General features: G+C 37.0%; 1 protein-coding gene across 1 annotated transcript; it reads left to right on the top strand.

Annotated features, from left to right (window-relative positions):
- Positions 1–615: 615 nt before the first annotated feature.
- igfbp2a (insulin-like growth factor binding protein 2a) lies at positions 616–20,891 on the top strand. The gene is made up of 4 exons (XM_051112859.1): positions 616–1,145; positions 17,435–17,604; positions 18,239–18,379; positions 19,754–20,891. The coding sequence occupies exons 1-4, from the start codon at positions 785–787 to the stop codon at positions 19,910–19,912; spliced, it is 831 nt and encodes a 276-aa protein (XP_050968816.1). The 5' UTR covers positions 616–784; the 3' UTR covers positions 19,913–20,891.
- The last annotated feature ends 81 nt before the right edge of the window (positions 20,892–20,972 follow it).

Genomic DNA, 20,972 nt, shown 5'->3' with positions numbered 1-20,972 from the left:
GACTACAATGACACAGAATAGTTTGCTTATTTGTTTATTCACTATATCAGTGTTGCTGTGTTACTCCCTGCCAACTACAGCCCAGACCGAACAGACAGTGAGGGACACTTCACTGACCACCGCCTCCCTCCATGCCAGTTGTTTTAGTATGGACTGAAAGAGTATAAATTAATCATTATCTTTAAAATTTAATTATTTGCGTCATGCATAATGTATTCAATAAACATGACCTGTATTAGACATATTATGTAACTGTGTAGTGTGTGCCTTGTCGTCAGAGGACAGGCTCCCCCTGTGGAAAATAAATAAATAACTTTAACAACTCAAATTCCACCTGTATTCCAAGAATTTCATTTAATTAAGCCATTTAATTTATCAAGACCCTGCTGGTTTAGCTTAGTTCAGGAATAATCTCAGTGACTGTTGGAGCCAAGCATGACTTTCTTACTCTATCTGCTATATAAGCACTTTTATTTAATGACAGGCTTAACATTACACGTTAAAAAGTGGCGATTAAAATATTTATTACAAAATTTCTGTTCTGAAATTGAGGCAGGACCCAGGCCTTACTGAAATACAAACCCAAGGCGCTGGCACTGTAGCCCTTTTGAGGATTTGTTTGACAAAGCTGCAGCCCGCCTGTCATCTCCTATGATGTCAGCGGCATATGAACACTGATAGGAGCCCGCAGCAGCCCCAGTTAGCCTTCACCTGTCCGCGTACACTTTTCTTTACCTGCATAAGTTAGTCCTCCGATTCGCAGAGCTTCTACATCGTGGACACGATGCTGTTCTACGGGAGTTGCAGCTTGCTGCTGGCACTGGTGACTTTTCACGGCGCCGCTCGCACGGAAATGGTGTTCCGTTGTCCGAGCTGCACTGCGGAGCGCCAGGCGGCTTGCCCGATGCTCACGGAGACGTGCGCGGAGATTGTTCGCGAGCCTGGCTGCGGCTGCTGTCCAGTGTGTGCCCGGCAAGAGGGCGAGCTGTGCGGCGTTTACACACCGAGATGCTCCAGTGGTCTGCGGTGTTATCCCAAGCCGGATTCGGAGTTGCCCCTGGAGCAGCTGGTTCAAGGGCTCGGGAGATGTGGACGTAAAGTGGACACTGAGCCCACAGGAAGCGCAGAGCCTCGGGAAGTAAGCGGTAAGTGATTTAAAGGCTTTATAAGTGATTTCAATTATTATTTGTGGCAGGAACCTACTACATAAAGTGACAGAGCTATAAATGTGGGATTTGGATAATTTGCGTCAACCTGTTATAATGATGATAAAAATCAGATGATTTGTTGGAACTAATAGGCTTATAAAGCTGTTCCGTTAAAATTTTAGAAGGTGTTGTATTTAATTATTTTTTTCCTCATTTCATTATGTCATAGAACAGAGGGCATTGCCTTATATACATTTTTTAAAATAACACACCGTATGAAATAAATTTAAAAAAAAAAAAAAAAAAACATGTTTAATGAAACACCATTTGTATACCTTAACAAAATTAATGGAAATTCTTTTCACAAAAGTGTTCTATTCCGTGTTTTGCTGATACTGCAGTACAGTGGCAAATTATCAGCAGTCATCGATAAAAGACTTGATTAATTGGTTGGAGTTCGATATCAGCCGTTCGTAGCATACTCTACAAATTATAGACTAAATATTTTAACAGCCTGTTAGTTAGGCACCTGTTGTAACTGTAACAGTCCAAAGTCTATGTTTACGAATGTTTTATCTCTCTGAAATTAAACATAAGGTGAAGAAGGAAAAATAAAGTTAAAAGAAAGCGTTTTCTGGAGAACTAGGGAGTAAATGGAATGCAACAGTGATAGCAAGACGGATTTTGCGCTTTGACCCTTTCCTGCAGTAAATTTATCACTGTGTGTGTGTGTGTGAGAGAGAGAGAGAGAGAGAGAGAGAGAAGATGGGTCTGAACAAATAGTACAGGAGGACGGGTCTCGACCAAGAAAAAGCATCGGCGCCCTAAGGAAATTTTTAATTGGGTAGCCAGATGGGTTCAGTAAAAATGTTACTGTGGCACGCCGATAGTATTATTTTTATTTTTATTATTTATTTATTTATATTTTTATTTAAAGTTGTTTTTTTTTTTTTTTTTTTTTTTTTTTTTTTTTTTTTTTTTTTATTGACGTAACACCCTCCTTGGCGGAATTTAATTACATCTTGAGCAAAACGTCACACGTAAATGTCCTTAAAAGTTTGGACTTAGGTCTGTGAATCGATTTAGTTGAGAGTGCGTATAGATCTTATAGATCTATAATTAACTGATTGAAAAACAAAACAAAACAAAACAAAAAAAAGTTACGTTTAATTAGGCAATTGTAGCCCTACCTAGTGTTACGTTAGTATGTATGTATACCTGAATAGTGGGTGGGATTTGGGATCATATCAGGTTTGAGGTCTCTGTGATTTATGGTCTCTGAGGCTCAAACACTTTTAGTGGAGAAAATTAGTCAATTATTATTATTATGAAATAATAATAATGCTAATAATAAAACCCACATTTGGGCGTAATGCCCCTCCCCCTCCCCAGTTCATTTGAATAGTCTGCTTTTTGACATTGTTTTTAAAACATTAGGGCCTGGTTTCACAGACAGGGCTTAGGTTAAGCCAGGTTTAGTGCCATAGTTCAGTTAGAACATTTAAGTAGCTTTTATGAACATGCCTTAGATAAAAAAAAGACTACTGGTGTGCATCTTGACACATAACAATGAAACTGACATATTTTAAGATCAGTCAGTGCAAGTTCCTTTCAGTTAAAACAGCCCAGCATTTTAGTCTGGGACTTGGCTCAGGCCTCATTTATGAAACTGGAGATAGCACTTTTGATCATGAATATTGATGATGAAGCCAGACAGAGCAGTTCCAAGTGCTTCAAAAAGAAAATATGTTTTTAGACTACACTGACCAAATGTCTAAATATTCTTATTATTAGGTATTACTGTGATTGAATTGGATTGCAAAGTTTTGAACTGTTTGCAAAATAATTAGTTTGAATTGGATTGCAAAATGTCTAAATGTTTTTATTGTGGTGAATGTGTTTGTTTAGATGCTACTATGAAAGGGCACATAATATTGGACCTACAATTCAGTGTCATTATGTAAGTCCTTCACAGCCTCTTTTTCATTCATGTAAAATTCAATATGCCATCTATTGGTTGATTGATGGTGTCTAGGTAGTTTTTTTAATATTATATATATATATATATATATATATATATATATATATAAAAATCTCAAATACTATCCTTTCACCTATTTGACAGTTACTAAAACTATGGATTTAATCACTTGAACTGAACATCATAAATAGCACTGTTTTTTGTCTCAAAATATGTGACAGTTTCTCATTAGCTCAGTCACATTATAAAAATATACAATTTTAGATTTAATTATAGAGGGAAATGAGAGGTAAATAAAATTAAATAGACAAAAGGCCCAACTGTACCCCCTTTTTTGAGTGGGAAAGGGAGTTTTGATGTAGCAATATACTATATATACTATAATATCTACCTAGAGTCTTTATATTTATGCACATACATTATTAGCAGACTTTCAAAACAGGTCTGATTTATGTTTATAGTACAAAGTGTTCATGAACTGCTGCAAGGGTTCATGAACTCTGCAAATACTGCATCCCCACGTCCTGTGCTGGTGTTGTCAAAATAACTTTAGTGGCACCAACATGTTGGATTATACAGCAGCACTGTCTTGGTAAACGTGGCCAAAAGCTTTCCATAAAAACAAACAACTTTGGTCTGTCTGTGGGCAAATGTTCGTGCCCACTGTGAATAGGTTCATAGGAATCCATTGTTTTTGTTTAAAATCTTGAACATTCACAGCGAATATTTGATCTTGGTTCTTTGAAGCTCTACACAAGTGTTCTCCAAATCCTGTTGTGGTAGAGGGCATGTTTTCTGGTGAAAGACAGGAAAACATACACTTCCTGAAAATGACGAGCATAGCTGTTTAACACAAGACTGCCTCACTTACATTGTCGTAACTGAAGTGTGTAATTAATGTGCTGTTAAAGTACATTTTTTTATTAGATGGCATTTAAAAGCTTAACAGTCTGAAGAGTGATTGAGAGCACACAGTTGGTCTGTCATTGCTCTATTTGTATTATTGGAGTCCTTATTCTACTTGTTTAGGTCAGAAGGTTCTCTGTAGGCCATCTACTTCATCTTTTCTCTTTTTACTAAATATTTCTTGATTTACACAATAACAAACCAACAAAAAAAAATTTGTGGAATAACTGCAATTTAGAAAATAGTTGTTGTATGAACACATTGTTTTGTTACAATCTTTCGGTATCTCACGATTTGATTCATATCAATTCCTGGGGTAAGGATTTCGATTTAGAATCGATTTTTTGATTTTTAATCACAATTCATGATTTTTCATCCAATTTTTTTTTTTTTTTTTTTTTTTTTTTTTTGTGTACACTGGACGTCAAATACACCACTCTATAGTATGGATAGTCCTGACTCAAGAAATTAGTATTTTGTATTAACTAAACTTATTAATAAATCGAATCCAAATACATGTTCAGAAAGGAAATGACCCTAAAGGCAGTAAATACAAGATAGGAGGAAAAGGTATACTTCAATGCTTTCTCTCACAATTATATCATTAGGTAATTATACTGTATATAAATGGTGCATTGGAAATGCTTTTGAATGCTTGCTCGCTTTGTACTTTTACTTTTGAGATTCATGATCACACCTACTTTGTGTACACTATGGAATGGAAGTAGGGGAGATTGGGACAGTTGTAACACACTCAGTTCCTCCAATCAGAAACAAGCTAAAGTGATGGCACTTGATCTGCAAACGATCAGTAGGATTCTCTCTCTGCCTGTGAAAAAAGCAGCACGATCATTTCACCTCAGCAGAATTTTTTAACAAAATACTGATTTTACATTATGAAACTTCTTCCGTTGTCTGTAGTTTAGATGATCGCAAATTTAAACTTACATAGATTTTATCGCTACACTGTTGATAAAAATAAATAAATAAATAAATAAATAAACATGAACAACCTACACTAATATAGGTGTGGCTAGCTAGCATTCGAGATTTTATCATGGCTACAACATTGGGGGAAATTGTAACATTGTGTTGCAATTGCCCCCAAGCCACATGGCCCAGTGTAAGCACCTTGTTTGTCTATGTAGACATACATTTCTGTTGGTAAATGAACATATTTAAATGCAAAACTACATTTAAAAATGATTAGTGTTACACATTAAACAATGTGTTGCTTTTAAGTCTTTTTTTTTTTAGTACAATGAATATTATATCCACATGATCTCATTGAGTTGATCTGTTTATATGTCTTTCTCAGGGATGGGCAACTTCGTTCTTGGAGGGCCACTCTCCTGCAGAGTTTAGCTCCAACCCTAATAAACACACCTGCCTGTAGCTTTCTAGTGATCTTGAAGACATTGATTAGCTTGTTCAGGTGTGTTAGATTAAGGCTGGAACTAAACTCTGTAGGACAGTGGTCCTCCAGGACCAAAATTGCCCATCTTATACCATTTCAATAAAGTTTGGTTAAAGATTGTTCTTGCTTCATCAGCTAATTAATGTATTTGATTAAAATATATATAAAATATATATTTAAATAAATAAAATCTAGTTAAGACTAGAATAGTTGCCTGGTCTTTTGCAAAAATAGAAATTTGAAAGACCTTTGAAAGCAGATGTCTCATATACAGCAGTGAAGTGATTAATTTGAGGTAGGCTTTTATTTGAGATACAGTGGGTTAATATGATTTATTTTTCTGTGTATTTTTCCCAAACACAATTGTAACACTCTGACTTCTTGCATTTATTTAATATTATAGTCTTGTTCTTATTAGAGACAATATATCAAATGTATTAATTAGTGCACCTACAGTTGTTTCTAGTATGAAAAGATGACTGGTGTATTTAAAGTATTTCAAGTAGTCTGTTACAATTGCCCCTGGTCTCCCCTACCTACCACAATTGTTTTTTTGTAAGATATTCTACTGACTGTAAGTAACTTTGCAAGTACATGTCAACTTATTCTATAACATTAACCCTACCAGTCTACTAATACTAAAATAACACTATCTAGTAAGAGGTAGTAGACATGTATTTGCAACGTTACATATAGTCAACAGAATGTGTTAAAGAGACCATCAAAATAAAGTGAAACCCTTTTTTTAAAATGTTATTTTCATTAAAATTATTTATTAAAGAGTGTTAATAAAAAGAAATTAAAAGAACAATTCACCCATTCATTTACAATCTAACAAATATTTTCAGGTTTCATTAAGTTATTGACTGGGCTGGGTGAAGCAGAGAATCCTAACATGCAAACAGACAGATAACGGTACAGACAAGAACAATAAAGCCTGGACTGGCAAGGCATAAACGGCATAAGACAGAAGTCAAAGGGAGAAATAATAGGGGAGGAAATGAGAAACAGGTCCAACAGGTAATGACCAGCAACTGAGAAACTTAAAAAAGCGAACACATGAAAGAACACATAGCACTTAGACAAGCAGGAGAACGAGAGAAAACTCACAGATCAGGCCAGAGTCCTAATAGTACAGCTTCTGGGCGACAGAACTCATAGATTAGCAACCATTTTAGGATGCCTCTATTGATGACGTTGGATGCTGCACTATCCAATCCACAAGACGGAAGGTCCACAGAAGCGAGGGGACTGAGACAAACAAATTTGATGCAGGAGACATGAAATACCAGGTGAATGAAGTAAAGGGATTGCAGCCGCACTACCATGAGACTGTGAACCTTAACAATAAAATGGCCCAAAGAACTGTTAGACTGTAATCTGGCACTGACAAGGGATTTTTTTTTTTTTTACACCTAGCTTGTTTGGAGTATTTGTTTCAGAATCTGGTGCATTTTCTCCATCAGTTTGGTTAGTTTAAGCATATATGAACATAGCAATCATGCTTGGACCCTCGCTGAAATAATCAGTTGGAGATCGCCTGGACAAAGTGGCCTCAGCTTAATTTAAAATGAACTCTGGAACGGTTTGATTGTGGTGAGAATGAAATTCGACTCAACGGACCAACGAACCAATCTGTATCATAATTAATAATAGGAAATATGTTATATAAAAAGCATCAGTTTGTATTTCTGTGAGTATAATAAAGAACACTTTTTAAAAACAAAAGAGCACCTTAATCTGTTCTTTTCCGAAATGGGTACATTGTAAGAATGCTATCCCACTGAAGATTTGATGACAGTTTCCAACAGAAATGAACACTAGAGGCGGTAAACAATGAGCACTTGTAATCATTTTCATATACAGTTATGATTACAGCTCCATATGTTTCTCTTTCTGGTGTTGATCCCCGCCAGATTACTACCCCCTAGTATTGTGAGGTTTAGGGTGGTGGAGGGGACACAAAACCAATATGTAGCAAACTTGCTCGGTAGTTCAGCCGGCACGGAATTGGACTTAGGATGTGGAATACTTGGGTACGAATCCTGTCAAAAACATGACTTACAATGAAAGAGCTGCAAGATGAGTGATCGAAAACCGTATGTATGTTCATCTGTTCGGGGGAAAAAAACGAACACTCATTTAGCACCACTCAGTGGACATTTCTGTTGGAAACTGCAGTGATATGTACTTATTGGTATATATTTTGTGTCTTGCGGAAAAAGTACTCACAGGCACGTTTTCGTCATGAGATCAGGTTGATCTTGGCAGATGACGCTATAAGAAACATAAACAGGTGTACTCTTTGAATGCTTTGAAATGTTGCTTTGTTAAAGTGAACCTATCTAAAAAGAAAACTGTAACATTGTAACAATTTCAGAAACAAAGCAAATGATCTGATGAGTCTGAAAACGCCCTAAGAGGCTTGCCTTTGTTAAAAAGACTGCAGCCTTTGCACAATGTACCTGGGTGCCCCACAGTATGTGGCCCTTCTTCAGCCTGGAGAAGCATCTCCCTAGCCTTCCTTTAAATGGGGTGACATACCTGAATAAAATATATATGTAAAAGGTTTATTTTTATAATTATTATTATTAATAAAGCATAATTATTGCTGAATAGGTTAAAACCCTAATTGTTAAATAAGCAGCTTCTTTTGTGTGCAAAATATTCTCTTCTCTGTGTGCTAGTATGTTACAATGGGTGCAAGGGCCTGGCCGCAAAAGGTACACTTAGTGTAACAGCTGTTGCTAAATTGCTGCACTTGTTTGTATTAGGATCCAAGCAAAGGGCTAAAATATATTTTTCAAAGCTGAAATATTTGACATAACCTCTTAAAAATGTGGCACTCCTTCTGCTTAAAATAAATAAATAAATAAATAAAATAACAACAAAAAAAAAAAATAGTAAGTAGTCAGTTGTGGTGTAATTCTTAAGAATATAATTTGCTGCCTTAAGTGAGATCTTTAAGTCTTATACAGTATATGACATTGATGGTGGTGGATTTGTGGGGCTGCGCAAATTTTAAAATGGGTCATGGAAAACCTCCAGTGTAATGTTTTGGCCATAATGTAAAGCACTGTGCTGACAGCACAGAGCAAGTAGGTCTTCATATATTGGTCTCATCTTCACTAAGAGGGAAATGGCTGGTGACCCCCTTCCCATTTGCAGTGACCCGAAAAAACAGGCCTCACAAAGCCCTCAGCACCTGGGAGAGGGATTCAAAAATAAACGGACTGCTTATGAGCTATACCTACAGGGCTGTGGGGAAGCGGTACCCGTTGGACTAAAATAGAGCAAACTAATCCCCCAGTTTTCTGCAAGAGTGGGTATGGCTGCCATCCCCCCCTAGGGCGACTCAGCAACTCAAATGCCAAGAATCTTACTGTGTCTGTGTCCAGAATAAACTCTCTAGCTCCCCGTAGCAGCTTGGAGATAACACAAACAATGTGAGAAATGTTGAGGCGAGCACGCTCGGGGTGGGAGCATGCAATGGTCTAAGGTCCTCTTTGGAATTTGCGGAGGTGGTGTTTTTTTTTTTTTTTTTTTTCATAAGTTTTCATGGTATAGTTGTCGTTCATACATGTTGGTCTGGAGATGAGGATGTAGGGCAGAATTATTTCCCCAAGGCCCGAATTATGGTTAATCAGTGAACCTTATTAGTCACTTAGCACTTTTTAGTCGAGCTTGTTCTGTCTTGCCTGCATGCTGTAGAGTGTACGTTATGTGTGCGATTGTTAGGCAGATGTGTTCAGTGAAATATAGATGCATTTTAATTTGGAAGCATTGTTTGTGAAAAAGATTGCTTGAATTCAGTACAATGTTATTTGTTTTGTGTAAAGTGAAAAGTTAGAGCTGATGTTAATCAGGGATTTTTTTTTCTCTAGAAACTGAAAATTAAAACTAAAATACTGCAATCATAAAATAACGGAAATACAATAACTGCAAATAAATACAGCAAAGTCAACAAAAAAAAAATGACAACAATAGTTGTTATATTAACTGAAAATAATAATAATGGTTCTATGCTATCTGATCTCATGACAAAACGTACCGGTAGGAACTTTGTCACAAGACATAAGTACCAAGTAGTACATATCACTGCAGTTTCCAACAGAAATAAACACTAAAGATGGTAAACAAGCGAGAACTTATAGTCATTTTCTTATACAGTTGATGATTACAGCTCCATACATTTTGGAGGTGTTTTGCCAAATTCTGACCCCTGCCGGATTACTACGCCCCTAGTATTGGTAGGTTTAGGGTTAGGTGTGGGGGTAGGGTTAGGATTAGGCAATCATGTAGCAATTTCAACGAGTGGGGGGTAATAATTTGGCCCTGTTTTCCTCAGTTCCCTTGTCTTGCATTAATGTTGTGTAGTGGTAGTCTACTGGTGTGTTCTCCAGCATTTTCTCAGGAATTCTCTATTAAAGAATGTTTTGGATTATACTTCTTCGCCATGTGCTTTATACCTACAAGCTTGTAACAAAACGCAAGACCCTCAAATCGAGTAGGTTATGTTAAAATGGACTGAATTGGACCAGCGGTTGAGGGGTTGAAGGCACACCTGCCCATGAACGACTCTCTGAGGAGTTTTACCAAATATGTTGAGTGGGTGCTGGCTTTCTTTGGCTCGCCCTTCAATGTATTCCTCTTGGATGAGGACCCAGCCAGCCCTACTTCACTTCCAGAGCACAGCCAGTCATCACCATTTCACTGCACTAAGCGTTTGTCAGAGCCCACCAAACTAGAGTGGCAGAGTGGATCATTGCCATGGTACCAGAGCCTCAAGATACGTCTGACCAGGTGCGTGAGCCAGCAACACCATGTATCGCTGTGGGAGTCCTCGTGGAGATTGAGGGAATTAATTGGGACCCCGCCCACACTCCCACCACAGAGGGTGAGTTGCTGCTGGCCTCTGAATTACTTGACTGTTTAAATGAAGAAGATTTTTGGCTTCTTCCATCCCCACTGGTCCCACCCAACTCTCCTTTGTCTCCTGAGTCTCCATTGGTTCTGCCCAGCAACTGTTCTCCTGTGTTCTCTCCCAGCCTCCCTCTTCCACCTCCTCTCCTAAAACCAGCCAGTTCCTGATCCACTGTCTCAACCTCCAGCCTTCGTGTCCCAGATTCCGCCTTGATCCTCTAACTTTGACTTTGCTCCGTCATCCCTCTAGCTCTGCCTTGGTCAGTTGTCGACCTTCCTCTGGTACGGCATGCCACTTCTCTGGCTTTGTGTCATCGCTCCTTCCCTCTTGTTCCACCTTGGTCCTCTGTGGCTCCAGCTCCACTGTGGTCTTACGGATCCCCGCCTCTGCCTCAGTCGCCTGAGCCGTCAGCTTCGCCCTGGCTCTCCAGATCCTTGGTGTCACCCTGGCTCTGCAGCTCTCTGGACCCTGGCTTTGCAGCTCTCTGAGCCCTAGGCTCCTCTTTCACCATCCCCATTGCCGTCAGTTGTCCCCCTGGTATGTCAGCCCCTTCTCCAGCATGGCTCCTCCTGCTGTCAACTTTACCGTGGGCCGCTGTCCTGCTCCGGACTCCTCCCACTATCTTCTCCACCTTGGCTCCATGAACTGTCCCCTTTTCCCCTTACCTGCCCCTTGCCTGCCCCATGCCCACCTCCTGAATTAACACCCTTCCTCCTCTGTTGGACTTCCCAGTATATATAAGACCTGTGTTTTTGTCAGTTCCCTTGTCTTGCATGAAAGTTGAGTAGAGTTTGGGTGCATCTCAATCAGCTCCCTTGTTTAGTAGTCGGGGCACTGATCAGGGAGTCGGCCATTTTACGGACTGTCTCGATCGTTAATTCCTTCCAGTGCACTGGAACATTCGCTCCTTAAAAAATCCCACAATGCATCAAAAATTCTAGGGAGCATCAGTGCTCCTTACTGGAAATAACGTCACAGTTCTGAAACGCAAAATATAAACCATACGAGCCAACGCGATAAATATAATGACACGCAATGGAAGATTTGAAGACAAACTGTTTTTTAGAACATTTAAACATAAACACACATCGCTAGACAGGTAATGAACACATCTAATTAAATTTAGAATGTAATATTCCTCTAAAATGTTGTGAGAACACGTAACAGTACAATGTGTTTCAAGAGAATAAAAAATAATATAAAAATGAGATCGGTCCTGGTTGTTGCTTATTAATTCCAGTGATGACGTTCTACTATGTACATAGCCATGCCATCAGAATTCTAGTGAACACTGTCCCAATGTGCAGTGAGCTAGGGAACCTACCTGTGACTGAATTTGTGTACACGATATACTGATTCATGAGCTCGGGAGCTGATTGAGGCGCACCCTTAGTCTACTCCTGTGGTCTCCAGTATTTCCTTGGGAATTCTCTATTAAACACTTTGTTTTGGATTATACTACTGCGCCGTGTACTTTATGCCCACAGGCTCATAACAGTATTAGTAAATGCTGAAATTAACTAAAATTAATGCATGCTTCAGAAGTAATTTTCATAGTTGGTTCATGTTAACTAATGTAGTTAACTAATGCTAGTCACTGGAACCTTATTGAAGAGTTTCAGATGGTGATGTGGTGCATGTGAAGTTAGCTGATACTGAGAGACATGGATGATGGCTGTTTGGAAACAGCACAACCCTGTGTGGGACTATTTTGAGTGTAATTATGAAAATGGCAAATGCATTATCATAGCCATTCCTATGATTTGTGGTGTTAAAATTAAAGGAAAAAATCCCACAAACCTGATTGTTCAAAGCAATTACCACAAAGGGCACAAATTATTCATGACTAAAGATGTGGAAAAGACGAGTACCATCGGAAATGAAGCCTGCTCTAGTAGTTTTCAGTGTGAGAAACAGCAGACTATGACAGTGTGTTTCCAAAGATCTGAGGTTTGGATGAAAAACATATAAGAAACTTGAAATTTTGGGTTTCTTAAGGTTTAAAAGGTTTAGGAAGTGTTCTGTTAATTACTAAACTATAATAACTAAAACTAAATACAAAAAAACTTAAATCAAAGCTACCTAAAATCTAAAAATAAATAAATAAACACATAAACACATAAATAAATAAATAAATAAATAAATAAATAAATAAATAAATAATAAATGTAAAACTACAATCATTCATTACATGATCAAATCTATTATTATCTATCATTATATAGAATATGTCTGAAATCTCATGTAGCATGGCAGAGGTTCTGACAGGTTTAGGGCTGGTCATCAGCTTATAATAGCAATCCTGATAAAGATTTAAATTGTCAATTGAAGAAACTTCTGTGCCATAAATATTGTGTATAAACCTGCCTAGTCTGATGAGGACTTAGAAACAATGGAAATAGATTTTTCTGCTCTTCTTCCACAAAGATCCTTGCAAAGCACATAGGATATTAAATTAGTGTTGAACCAGTGGAACAGATCTCTATCTTATGGTTTTCACTTCCATCCTTTCAGTGGACAGTTGAACAGAGATTTTTGATCCCAAACAGATGGAGAGGAGAATTTTTTTTATTAAGGCAAGGAGCATGTAGTTCCCATGTACCATCAGTGCTGACTACCAAGCCAGAGTTCCAGTGTAGAGTTGCATTGGATGATGCCAGATAAGATGGTAGTGATTAAGCTTGTTGGCATCACCCTACGTCTACAACTTGGCATTGCTTCCAGCACTGTAAGTTCTTTACCCATTCAAACCAGCATGCATTTTGAGCATCCATGCAGTTATATTCTCTTGGTAGATGTAAAGGTAATGGAAACAACTTAATAACCAGCCCCTGGTTGTAAAAATTAATCACATTAGTTTTGTGTTCTTCTCTTTCCTGCTGGACAGTGATGATTGGCCCTCCATGTGGATTATTTTAAGAATTGCCATCTTTTGTGGATGCATCCCTCCCCCTATTTATTTCCTGAAGGACCTGGAAAACATCTGCAGATTAAAACAGTTCCTTCCACTTTCCATTGAATGATTGTACTTGGGGAACTTGTGGAGACATCCAAAAAGTCCACTGCAGCTTATTAAGGGTGGCTTGTGAACACAAATACATGGAAAACATGAAGATAAGACTTTTGAACATAGATTCTGGGCTTGATTAAAGTTGTTCTTGTCCTCAAAGTAAGATTTGAACATTTAGGCGGTGTGATACAAATGGCTCAAAGAGAAAATGGTTCAACTGAATATAGAATATATTAGTATTTAAAAAAAACAATACAATATAAATATTTCATGATTTTGTGTACTGTATGTGCGTATATATATTCTTTCTAGTCTTTAGATCTGATTGCCTGAGAGGAGTGTGATATTCTAGTGATATCTGAACTCCAACCGTTTCACCGCTCGTGTCGTTACACTTGCGTTATGTCTCACAGCGAGTGTTATGGCAGACGCCCAAATCTGCTATAATTTTATAAATAATACTGTTTTTGTGTCATGGAATGTAGTTTTTAAGATTCAAATACGCAGTTTGTTAATAAAGACAATGTCTATTTGAAAACTAGCTTCAGTATTTTCTGAGATTTTAGTTGTTGGCGTCAGCGACTCAGCGGCCGTTCAGTGCTCATGAACCCACTGAGAGCAGCCTTACCTTGGCCAGAATTTGTTGCTAGCTCTGAAATCTCTATAGTGGTTACACATGAGGTATAATTTGTTTTGGGTAAATTTAATGGGCAATCTTTGGTCTATTATTTGTTCCAGAGCAAATAGTTTCAGCTGAGGGCAAAATCTCATCACATTATATTTTATTTACATTTAATGCTGTATATCAGAGAGTTGCCTTTGTACTTTTGACTGAATTGCCCAGCAACTTTTATGATGCCTGTTATTTTATATAAATAATAGTAGTATTTAATAATAGTATTTAGTATTGGTAAACAATGTGTGTGTTCATGATTGTTACGGAGGGAACAAGGCGAGAAGTGGGTGGATCCAAATGCAAGCTTTTATTGAAACAGGACAGAGACATGGTCATAAACAGGCAGGGTCGACACCAGCAAACAGGTATACAGGGGGCTAGGCAAAAGAGTAATCCACTAAACAGGACCAGATTCGTGACAGCGATGGTGACTAGTTTCATTGTTTTGCCATTAGATGGTGACAAGAGACTGTTTTTATGAGTGAGTCAGAAGTAAATTATTGATTATATTGATTATATTAATAATCACCTTTAACAGATGAACGGATAATACGACAAAGATACTGCTTTCCTCAGTGGCCAATCAAACTAATGTTTTATTGTGAATATGAGACTTAGCTGAAGAATGAATGTCATATCAGGTGCAAGTAATTACACTCACCCAGTCCATCTCTCTCATAATACTCTACAATACAATACAGTGAGCTTTTGATACAGGAATACAATCACTTTTAATGAAGCAACTCAACATTCCTTTGTTACTACTTCTAAAGTGGCGTTTTCGAATTAGTAACAGAGGCTTGGGCTCAGATGTTTAACTGTCAACTTTAAATTTGAATCTGTGGCGGAAGGAAGTAGTTTGCACAAAAGAGCATTTTTAAAGACACTCTCGTTGTTTCCCTTGTGCCGTCAAACTGTTGCATGAATGCAGTATCACACATTTTTATCAATGTTAGTTAAAATTTTGTTTATATTTTTAGTAAATGTTGCAAATAAAGTATTATTCATTGCTAGTTAATTTTAAATAATTTTAACAAAACTTATTGTGAAGTGTTACTATATATATTAAAAATTGCCATTTTACTATGTTGTCCAGACGCACTGGCTCTCCAAGTGGAGGGGAGAGTACACTAATCTTCAGTGTTTAGATAAGAAGGGACACAGTGTGCAAGGCTCTAGTGCTGCTTTGCTTAGTGGGGTTATCCTCTTTTATACCAAAACAGGTTGACTCTGAAGTTTTTCAAGGAAAGAAGAAATGCTTTACCTCTGGAATGGAAAAGTCTGTCTCTTGCATACTGTACACCTGATTTCAATCCAATTCTGTAGAACCTGCTGGGATTCTAGCTTCAAAGAGATCACCACTGAGGTTAAGCAGCAAGCTCTTAAGATGTGTTGACAAGTGGAAAATGAAGAGTGTTTTGTTACCTGCTGTTCAGTCTCGCTGTTTGTTGCTGTGGTATGCTAAATTTTATCCATGCATTTTAGTTTGTTTTTTTTTAGCCATGAATGCTGTAACTCCTCTCAGATGGCTAAGAAGCTTTAAACTCAGACTGTTTAAATGCTTTGAACTGGTTACTTTTAGTAAGGTCATTGTGTAAGGAATAAACGACCATGTAAAAATTATTGAACACCCTATATCTGTCTGACATTCATTTGTCTGAAAGAATTTTCAATACTTCAGTGGTCCAGACTCAATTATGCTGCAAAACATTCTAAAGACCAGTTCAAACAAGTCACCCAAGGTTGTTTCTGTTCAGTTATACATGATTCAGAAATGTGTAACCTAATGCACTTTTACAAAATTAAGTGAATATTTATACAAAATATAGCAAATTATGATAAAAAGACCCAAATCATCAGTCATAGTGTTGAGCTAGGCCTGTTCTGCTTACGATTAAAAACAACAACAACTACAACACATTTGCTTGGCTAGGGGAATGTCCATAAAATCATATTCATGCAAATATCCCTAAGCCAAACCACAATCCTAACCCAAACCATAAAACATGTGCATGTAATTATTATTACTTAGTACTTAAATGTATAATTACACTATAACAAAGACACCTTAAAATAAAGTACAACCATAATTTTCTATTAAGGGGCAATATTTACCCTTACAAAATTTATTTTTTAGGGGCATTTTTTGCCTTGAGGGCAATTTTTATAATTACATGTACCTGCTTCGTCTTTACGTTGAATACTCCCTGAGCTCCTTGCTCCGCCATGGCTCCCTGAGCTCCCTGCTCCTCCATGGCTCCCTGGGCTGCCTGTTCTGCCATGGCCCCCTGAGCTCCCTGATCCGCTATGGCTCCCAGAGTTGCCTGCTCCGCCATGGTGCCCAGATCCGGTACCGCCTTGGAGGAGTCCCATATAAGCCTGTCCTGAGGGACCTCCAAGGCACCCACCCTCCCATCCCTCGATGTTATGTGGTGCAAGGATGCGCCTTATGGAGGGGGGCATGATGTCATGCCCATGGACTTGATCTATTTTTTTTCTCCTGTGTTTTCCATGCCCATATTTGGTCCTTCCTGTTTCCTGTTCCAATTATGTCTCATTTTTGCCATCTGTGTTTCCCCAATTCCTTCATTTTCTCCCTCATTACTTAAGCTCTGTGTTTAGTGTCAGGTGTCGATCATCATTCCCTGACTTTCTTTGTACTTGCTACAGTTTATTCATTAAAATGTATTTTGAATTACATCTTTGCATCTCCTTGTTCCCTCCTTCGAATTGTGACACATGGCTGCTGAAATACAGTTGAGGTCAGTTTACATACACCTTGCAGAATCTGCAAAATGGTAATTATTTTACCAAAATAAGAGGGGATCATACAAAATGTATGCTATTTTTTATTATTTAATACTGACCTAAATAAGATATTTCACATAAAAGACATCTACATATAGTCCACAAGAGAAAATAGTTCAATTTATAAAAATGACCCAGTTCAAAAGTTTACATACACTTGATTCTTAATACTTTGTTACCTGAATGATCCACAGCTGTGTGCTGTTTTTTTTGTTTTTGGTTTTGTTTTTGTTTTTGTTTTTTTGTTTAGTGATATCTATTTCACACTGAGGACAACTGATGGACTCATATGCAACTATTGCAGAAGGTTTAAACACTCACTGATGCTTCAGAAGAAAACGCTATGCATTCTGAGACAGGGTGAAAACAATTTTTAGAATTTGAAAATCAGGGTAAATTTAACTTATTTTGTCCTTCTGGAGCATTAGTGATTTAGATATAAAGGCTGAAAGAAAGAAATATGTTTGAATAACCTGTTATAATTCTAATAATTAGTCATAAAAGATAAGAATATTAATAATATTACAAATTTTAACTGATAAATATGTTGTGTCCTATCATCAGGTGAGGTACAGGACTCTTTGGACATTGGTCTGACTGAGGTTCCTCCTATAAGGAAGCCGACCAAAGATAGTCCATGGAAGGAGAGTGCTGTCCTTCAACATCGTCAGCAGCTGAAGACTAAAATGAAGTACAATAAAGTTGAGGACCCTAAAGCACCGCATGCTAAACAGGTAGGTGATGAAAATCCAAAATAAAATCAATACAGTTGTTTTCATCTTCTGTCTGATCTGTTTAAATATATTTGTGTTGAATTGCTTATGTGGAATTGCAGAGACAAGTTTTGTTTACAGTGTATATATTTTTTTTTTAGAGTGGGATACTCATATAATGCATTCTAATGTTGTGAACTGTATGTCTAAACCTGCCATAGCTTTTCCAAACCTGGACAAAACACACTGTTTCAATTGACCTATGATTAATAATTGCCTCTGGAGCTTACAATACAGTGGTCAAATCTGATCAGTCTCCAGACTTCAAATGCATGGTAACATGTTTAAAGCACTTTCAGGCTCAGTACACACACCAAATGCTTTGCAGGTTGTATTGTCAGGTCTTGTTACACTTTAAGTGAAAACCCACAAATGACGCAGACACATTAGTAAGATTTTAATGTGTGTGTGTATTACAGATTTTAATTTAGAGAATAGCTCATTTTACATAGATTTTAATTTACTTAAACATCATTAAATCATAAGGGAAGAAAGGCCATTTGGGAGTTGATTTGAGAAATGAATGTTAAATATAACAAGACATACCAAGCTGACCACCATTTAAAATTCAAACACATTTATTTATATATTTTAGAGCCAGTGTCAGCAGGAGCTTGACCAGGTGCTGGAAAGGATTGCAAAAATACCCTTCAGAGATAACAGGGGCCCCCTGGAGGACCTTTATTCCCTGCACATACCCAACTGTGACAAGAGGGGGCAGTACAACCTGAAACAGGTATTTAATTCCCTATTCAGCAGCAAAAAGTTCAAGGCAACACACATTTTTGTAGATTTGCCATCTCTCTGTATATATATTAAATACTTTTTGGAAGGTTTACGTGTTCCGCAGGGTGAATTCCTATAATCCATCTAAACCTTTTTTTATTAATAAGTACTGTGGTAATTCTTTAATAATTCTTTAATATGAAATAATACTGTGCAGGCAGGCAACTTTTAACTCCTGATATTGAGACTACATGGAATATTTGTACCTCTTTAAAAATTTATCACATGGCGGGTCATTTACCATAACCTTGCAAAGCCAGAGATTGAAAAGAAAGAAAGAAAGAAAGATCTTAAGAGGATCTTATTTATGTAATTGTTTTATTTAATCTTGTCAGTCTAATCCTGCTTACTTCACTCCTTTTATACAAAGTGGCTTGCATTAATATTAATGGAATACAGGTTAAAATGAATTTGTGGCCTATTAATTGCATAAAAATGATTTCTACATGTCCCTTGCATCTTTAATGAAAGGGGAAAATCAAGATTATATTATGGCACTTATGATGGAAATTAATGTTGCCAATCTATCTTTAATCTTTAAGGATATTTAGATGTAGTTGGCTAAGTTAAGTTTATAATTTTATAAAATCACTTAATTTTATTCCAGTTAAAACTATATTTCTTGAGCTGCAAAGTTTTCTTTTTCCTTTCTTTCTTTCTTTTTTTATTATCCTGTTAAAACAGTATTTGTTGAGCTGCAAAGTTTTGTTTGTTTCTTTCTTTCTTTCTTTCCTTCTTTTTTTCCTTTTTTTTTTCTTTTTTTACACAGTCAACTTAAGGTTTTAGGGTTTATGCATTCTGTTGTCAAATTGCAAAATTGAATATTACTTACCACAGAAAAGGAAGGTAAGCTAAATTTTCCACACTAAAATCATGCTAATATGCATATTGGGTAACACTTTAGTATAGGGAACAATTCTTACTATTAACTTGTTGCTTATTAGCATGCATATTGCTGTTTATTAGTATTAGTACATGTTCTCCATGACCTTATTCTACATCCCAGTCCTACCCAATACCTAAACTTAACAACTACTTCACTAACTATTAATAAGCAGCAAATTAGGAGTTTATTGAGGCAAACATCATAGTTAATGGTTTATCAATGGTGAGAATTTGACCTTAAAATAAAGTGCGACTGAAAAGATTTACTTTAAAAAACGTGTTTGTGATAATCAACATTTTGCTACAAATGCTGTCAATTAAAGTTAAAATACTTCTTATAGTATAGTACAATACTTATAGTAAAAACACATTCCTTTAAAGTCTTCAAAATGTTAATTTTAGTTCTAAAAACTAATTTCGACTATTGTATGTGTTTCAGTGTAAGATGTCAGTGAATGGACATCGTGGTGAGTGCTGGTGTGTGAATCCACACACAGGAAGACCCATCCCCACCTCTCCACTGATAAGGGGTGATCCCAACTGCAGCCAGTACCTTGATGGCTTAGACATGGATCCCTCTCTGGACCCTCAAAACTAACAAAGTCCTGAACCTTCCCATCTTCACCTTCAAGCCTACAAACCCATACCCATGCACCTAAAAGAGTCAGTGTTTTGCACTCTCTAAACAAGCTACCAATATACCTTGTGTGTTTATACATTTTTGCGCTTGTAGATTTGAGATGGTTTGAAACAGTATTGTTACAGTTAAAGTACTGATATAACTGAACCGATCGTACTCATTAAATCCAAGCTAAGTGATGAAATATGACCAGAGGACTGAGCTTAGCAGACTCACACTACTACGTTTCTGTAGGAAAATAACTAGAATTGTAAACTTATCTTTAACACTTTCACATACTTCGTATGTATCTTGCGCTAATCATGATGTATACGTAGTATTTATCTCACGGTGTTACTGGTGCTATTTGTTTCAATACACTTTTTTTAATAGGATGCCCCCCTCTCATATTGTGCAGGAAATGCTATGGTAATGGTTTTTACTGGATAGGACAGTGTTTTATTTGACACTGTAGCATTACATTGTAAGTCGGTGAGCTAGTGCCTTACCTTGAATGATTTACAGAAATAAATTATATGGGGCTGCCTATTAGGTCTTAAAATCTTTTGGCTTAAAACACACCCTGATGCATGCTAACAAAAGTTGTTCACTTAATTTTCTGTTAATGGATCAGGAGAATTCAAACCATTTATTACTAGGACTACACAGTTTGTACTAACGCTGTTGATGTTCTGTTCCAATTGCTTATAACTACTGACATCTGGTGGTCACACAAAGGAAGTGAAAACATAAATAAAATGCTGCATTACAGGTCAATGAAGACGTGTTAAATAGATTTAATACAGAGAGCCGTTCACTAACTATTTTAACTTAACATTGTGATTTACTTTGTGCAAATTTTATACACAGTTCAACCTTTCTGTTTAGGTGTCATTGTCACTTGGTATTTTGGAACAGATGTTTTACATGTACACAAATAAAGAAGTATTTCAAGGTATTATTTGGAGTTTCTTTTCTGTCTTTTTTTTTTCAAGTGACAAAAGTCATAGCTGTGTTTAAATCATTCATGAAGGCAAAA

Source organism: Labeo rohita, chromosome 6 (genome assembly GCF_022985175.1).
Source record: "Labeo rohita strain BAU-BD-2019 chromosome 6, IGBB_LRoh.1.0, whole genome shotgun sequence".
In the NCBI taxonomy this organism is placed as follows: domain Eukaryota; kingdom Metazoa; phylum Chordata; class Actinopteri; order Cypriniformes; family Cyprinidae; genus Labeo; species Labeo rohita.
Note: the sequence above shows the minus strand (reverse complement) of the source record. Positions and strands in the feature narration are given on the sequence as shown.

Bases quoted from the DNA above. Each gene is read 5' to 3' on its own strand.
- igfbp2a (XM_051112859.1), top strand. From the start codon at position 785: ATGCTGTTCTACGGGAGTTGCAGCTTGCTGCTGGCACTGGTGACTTTT. The intron at 1,146-17,434 runs GTAAGTGATTTA...TCCTATCATCAG, and splicing joins AGAGCCTCGGGAAGTAAGCG to GTGAGGTACAGGACTCTTTG. The intron at 18,380-19,753 runs GTATTTAATTCC...TATGTGTTTCAG, and splicing joins GGCAGTACAACCTGAAACAG to TGTAAGATGTCAGTGAATGG.